The sequence below is a fragment of the Austrofundulus limnaeus genome, unplaced genomic scaffold (genome assembly GCF_001266775.1).
Source record: "Austrofundulus limnaeus strain Quisiro unplaced genomic scaffold, Austrofundulus_limnaeus-1.0 Scaffold77, whole genome shotgun sequence".
NCBI lineage: Eukaryota > Metazoa > Chordata > Actinopteri > Cyprinodontiformes > Rivulidae > Austrofundulus > Austrofundulus limnaeus.
The window spans coordinates 996,425-1,002,179 of record NW_013952479.1 but is presented as its reverse complement, the minus strand read 5'-3'; the positions used below and the strand labels follow the sequence as shown (position 1 = coordinate 1,002,179).

The following is a 5,755-nucleotide window of genomic DNA, read 5'->3' as shown; positions in this document are numbered from 1 at the left end:
TATATACACACACACACATCAATATTGTTTGCTATTTTCTGTTTGTTAAAGTGCCTGTGACATGCACGTCCTTCAAAAACACAATGTCAAGGAAAAAACATTATTTTTTAGGAAACTTGCCACAATACACACAATTTTACCTATTTTGTTACAAAACTGACATATTTTCTTTTGAACGTGACTCAGCCAAAATGAAACAGGAAGTGACATCAAAGGGGAACTCTTTAAGAAAAGGAACTCTGGTTTTTGTTTTTTGAAATAAAATTATTTGAACTTTGACTCTTCTTCACGCCTTTGACAATAACTCAAAATAATCTAAAGCAATATCAGAATTTTCTCTGTTCACATGCAGACATTCCCCTTTGACATCACTTCCTGTTACTTCACATGTGAATATCTCAACAACTGTTCATCTCAACTACGTCAAATTATGTTTGCAATATATTCTCAGTCTTATCTTTTCATAAATGAATTTGTATTTACTACAAAAAAATTGATGTCACAGACACTTTATATATAGTTAAAATGCTCACTTTAATTGTCATGGGGCAAATTAGCTTTGAATGTCAGATCAATTGCAAATCTAATCGAGTGTATACCTGAGTGATTAGCTTCATGGTGAAAGTACTGGATCATAAATCAGTGTTGATTAATACATATTCTGTGAACTTTGAATTTGTAAACTTGTTTTTTTTAATAATCCCCATTAACATGCTGTTACAAACAAAAAGTTCTGCAAGTTCACATAACTTCAGATCAAATTACAGCTCTTTTATTTTTTATTCTTTTACAGCCTCCAGTTATTTTAAATACAAGCAACAGTTCATCTTCCCTGGTAAGTACATCATCATGATAATTCCTCATCCTTCAGTGTTCTGCACCCAGCCACAGTTTGATGTCAGCAGCAGTCTTTTCATTTCTCACCTCTGCTGCTAGAAGACTCTTAGTTCCCACACCCACTCACGCTTGTCTTATTTGGGGCTCCTAATGGCTTGTCAATGCTCGGGCTCTGTGCTTTTATCAACTCCGGTACCACTCAGTGGCTGCTTATTTGGCAGCTTGTTATGGCCAGGACAATGTGGAGAGGTGTGAGGAAAAGCATGAGGTGTAAACTAAGAGTGGTCCGGAGAGGCATGGATTTGGAAATGTATAATTTTAGGATCTGATTACTGTGGACACAGATACTGCATCTGTATTATTCAGTGGTGGGCACCAGCCCACTAAAGCGTAAATCTGCTAATTGCGGACCTAAATATTTAGTTTGCGCTTTAGCGGTCTTACTAATTTTTATAATTCGTTAGCGGATTTACGCTTTCTAAAATTAAAATGAAGTACCGCTAATAACTAATTATCTACCAATCATCGTTATCTTGAACAGCAGAAGGTATGGCTGTCAATGAATCACAACACACGTGATCTATCCAACAGCACCCCTCCCAGATAAACACACTTATTGAGAAGGTATACATCCTTGCTGACTGTTGCTTTCGGTCACAGTTCTGATTTCCCACAATGCTTTGTGTCTGCTTACGTAGCAGGAAGGCAATAGCAAAAACAGTTAACGTTTGTAATCCATACTAAAATTTTGTATGTATAGATTTATTTTACTTTACAATCGGAGCTCCTTAAAAAAAAGTTTAAACGCTGGAGCTCAATACGTGACGTAATTGGTCGAAGCAATCGGCCAACGGGGTTAGAGACGCAGAAATGATTTAAAGATGTTATGCTGACGAAGACAGACATCTAGTGGTCAACTGGAGCAACTACATCGAAAACTTTAAAATCCAAGCTCTTATTTTGAAGGGAAGATAGTTTCCTGTATGCTGTGCTTTCGTTTCCCGTCACAAATCAAATCCGTCATGTAGCACCCAGAATGCATCGCTTCAGTTTTCCAATAAACAGTTTTAAAATTATTTTATTGACGCTTTTTTAATGAAAAATCTACAATAAACAAAAGAAAAAGACAAAGAAGCAGCTGAACTAGCAACCCTCAACAACTTTTTAATTTTTACACCAGGAGCTAAAGGTCTGTTTCAGGAAATCACATCCCCAGCAATCGACGGCTGTAGGATTAAGCTGTACAAGGATTCATACACCGCTAGTTGGCAGTATTGTGCATATATACTACATGAATTATTTCCAGCTAGTAAGTGTCAAATTGAATTTGCGCTTAAAAATTAGCTTCCGCTAGTCTTTCTATGGCATAAGTGCTTTTGAAGTTGTGGACCTAAATATTTTCATAAATGCTTTAGAAATTACGGAGCTAATTTTTGGATTAGCGCTGCCCACCACTGGTATTATTCTTAGGATGGTAAATCTCAAAGATGTCCTAAAAGAAGGCTTTTATTAGGCGGTGATAGAATGGTATAAATGTGTTCCTATACAAACTGGAAATATTCGCAGCAAAATGTTCAAATTTCAGTAAACTGCATTGGATCCATTCAGACTGGACTCTGAGGGCTTTCTGTTCATTCAGCTCTCAGGTTTTTGGAATGAGTCCATAATAACATCCATAGTGGTTCCACATGGAAAAGAAAAAAAAATTAAAAAACTGGTCCCCGTGGCTGTGAGGTGTCAGTGCCAGTGCTTAATGCAACACGCTACAAAGGGCCTTTCAGAGGCTCGTGTCACAAATCATCACAGCGTGTCAACACCAGCAGCATTCATGACACGTCCGTCAGAGGCCGACAACACCAATACTGACCTTACTTCATCTGACCTGTTGGATATTGGTGCTTTCAAAGTGCAGCAAGACTTTTTTTTATTATATTTGAACTTTCACAAAGGATGTGTTTGTTGTTTTGAGGGAGTCTCATTTTGTAGTGGAACATTTCAAATCTTGAATTAACAAATAAAATTGGGCTTTAATCTTAAATAAAAGAGGCATATCATGCAAAACCCACTTTGTTTATCCATTAAATACATTTTGTTGTGGACTTGGGGTCTCTAGAAGTTCAGAAAATTTTAATTTAGTCTCTCCTGATGCTGCAAAGATATCTTTATATTCTGTTTGGGTCAGATTATTCAACCTGTTCAGTTTTCTTTATTTCTATGATGTTTTCTGAAATATTGCATCACTGTTTTTGCAACAGAACTTTTAAATAAAGTCTTAATTCTCCTCTGGCTCTGGGTCAGACTCTGGCTCCAACATGTGAGGCTGGATGGACAAGTCTCCCTTTGCCGACATCTTTTAATTAATTTGTAAATAAAAGTTTCTGTGCAGCTATATAGTCGTAAACCTCTCTGTAAAACTAAAATGGACCGCTCTGGAAGCTGGAGGTGGGGGCGGGGTTTGAAGCACCTAGTTTGGATTTAAAGAGACAGTTGATCCAAGACACACCTCATAAAAGGGGCGGGGCTTATGGAGTTACAGTAATGAGGAATTCAGACCAAAGCGTCACATTTATATTGAGCCCAACTGAAGAATTTATATGTGAAAAGATGAGTTAAAAGCATGTCTCCTTTAAAACTTAAAGAGACAGCCTCAAAATGAGTTGATCTGAGACACACCTCAGAAGAGGGGTGAAAGAGGGGCTTGTGGAGTTACAATAAGGAGGAAAATAAACTACAATGATTTAAATGTTAAAAAGGAGCATTTTAAAGCATCATTTCTCCTTTAATTCAGATCAAGATACTTTGTTGTTTTAAAACACACATGTAAAAATAAGTTAAAATAAAATAGCTATGAATTGTTTTTAAATACAATTTGTAAAAGCATGTGGGTTTTTACAACTTTAGAGACCCCCCATCCCCTCCCCTTCAGCCCAGCCTGTTACTGGTCAGTCTATAAACAGAACAGGTGAAGTCCTTCACAAAGGCAGCCTTTTTTACTGCACCTGCTGTTGTCTGTATCCTCAATATTTATCCCAATAATCCAATATGGACTCTCTCCACCAGCAGCATCACTTATACACAGCTGAAGAGGGAGACGAGAACTGAGGTGATAAATCCAGCTCTTATAAGCTTTTTTTTTAAACAGAGGCACATTTTAGCTTTTCTTACCACAGAGACTGGGACCAGGGGTAGTTATTCATGCCCAGAACTATAAATGACAAATATTTCTACAGCTGCTCTTGAGATGAAAAGCCATGACCCAAGTGAAAGTGTCTTTTCCTGGCTGCTTGGTTTTGTTCTGATGTGTTGTAACACGTGTTTCCAGATGTTACTCCAGAGGCGCCTCCCAGCAGAGCACCGCAGGTCATCCTGCACCCGGTCCTTTCTGAACCAGGGTGAGTAGAAGGTTCCACGGAGCTAAATGTCCAATTGTTATTCATCCGTCCCCTCCCCTCTGTCTGTCCCCTCCCGCCCGACTGCCGTGTCTCCTCCTCACTCATCTCTCTTCATCTCTGTGGCTGCTGGTCAGAGGCCAAGTCAAACTTACTGGAGCACAGATATTTGGGTGACAATTTCAATGCGAGGGACGACACTCAGAGACTAATGTCAGCACGGCCTTTAGTTCACGCTACACTTGGGATGCCAAGTGGATTTTCAGTGACGCTTTGAGGAAGACATTGGTCATGGGAAACGATCGGAAAAGGAGGATAAGTGATGAGATGTTTTTCGACCCAGATGTTAAGTAGACTAGCATCTCAATTTATCTCAGGAAACAAGACCAGAAAGCCTTCACCTATAGGCTGATGGTGTTTTAAGGTCTGTGCTGATTAATCATTAGTAGTTAATTTTATTTTCAAATACCATCACTGTCTCCAGAAAAGAAAATTCAACATTGCGACTCTTTTTATTTGATGCACAGTTTAATACATGGGTTCTGAAATGTTCATTTAAAAATGAGCTGAGTTTGACATTTTCATGCCGTAAATCGGCAAACAGCTGCCGGCTTTGAGATAAAACTGCAAAGAAATACTTCAAAACGGAACAAAATGTAGGACTGCAAACAATAGTGTTGAGACATCCAAATAAGCTGTGAATGGGTTTGAAAATAACTGGATTGTTTGAGGTTTACTGACACAGTTATTACTATAACGATCAGAATGGGACACAGCAGATTATTTTCTGCATCTTGGAGCCAAGTTAAGTCATTGTATTATCACAGCGGAGGAGCTTCACAGTTCAAAGTGCAAGACGATGTTTTTACACATGCAATTCTGGCTATTGGACAAAAATTGTGTTATTTTTCTTCTTTAGCATTGATAAATATGAGAAAACAGATTAAAACCTAACCTTTTTGTGTACTCTGATATTCATTTAACGGTTTATTTACCTTCTTTCTTGGATCACATTTAGCTTTTTCTGTAAATCAAAAGAAGAAACAACATTATTCACTGACTAAATGAATAAAAATTTTTAGCTATGGAACAGAAGCTGTTTGCTATGTATGACTGCAAACAGTTTTATTAAATAAGCAAAGTCAGCATTTTTTGATGCACATTTCATACATGTTGGAGGACTTATTTGTAGCGGCAGAGCAGGGTGGAAGATGGTTATTTGAGGTTATTTATTGATTAGTGTTTTACATCCTACAGGCAGACGTTAAATAAGTTTGAAACTGAGTTTTTTGGAAAAAAAAAACGTTAAACTCTATACAGCGGGTAAAATAAGTATTGAACACGTCAACATTTTTCTCAGTAAATATATTACTAGAGGTGCTAATGACATGAAATTTTCACCAGATGTTGGTAACAACCCAAGTGATCCATACATACAAAGACATCAAACCATAAATGTCCAGAAATGAAGTTACTTGTAATAATGTGGAATGGCACAGGGAAAAAGTATTGAACACATGAAGAAAGGG

The 5,755-nt window shown here is 37.7% G+C and overlaps 1 protein-coding gene across 2 annotated transcripts in view; it reads left to right on the top strand.

Moving 5' to 3' along the window:
• ksr2 (kinase suppressor of ras 2) overlaps positions 1 to 5,755 on the top strand; it is a 127,760-nt gene that overhangs the window by 97,711 nt on the left and 24,294 nt on the right. For both annotated transcript variants that reach the window (XM_014011142.1, XM_014011141.1), the window contains 2 exons: positions 794 to 835; positions 4,160 to 4,229. In XM_014011142.1, coding sequence (XP_013866596.1) covers positions 794 to 835; positions 4,160 to 4,229 — 112 coding nt within the window. The remainder of the gene's footprint in view (positions 1 to 793; positions 836 to 4,159; positions 4,230 to 5,755) is intronic.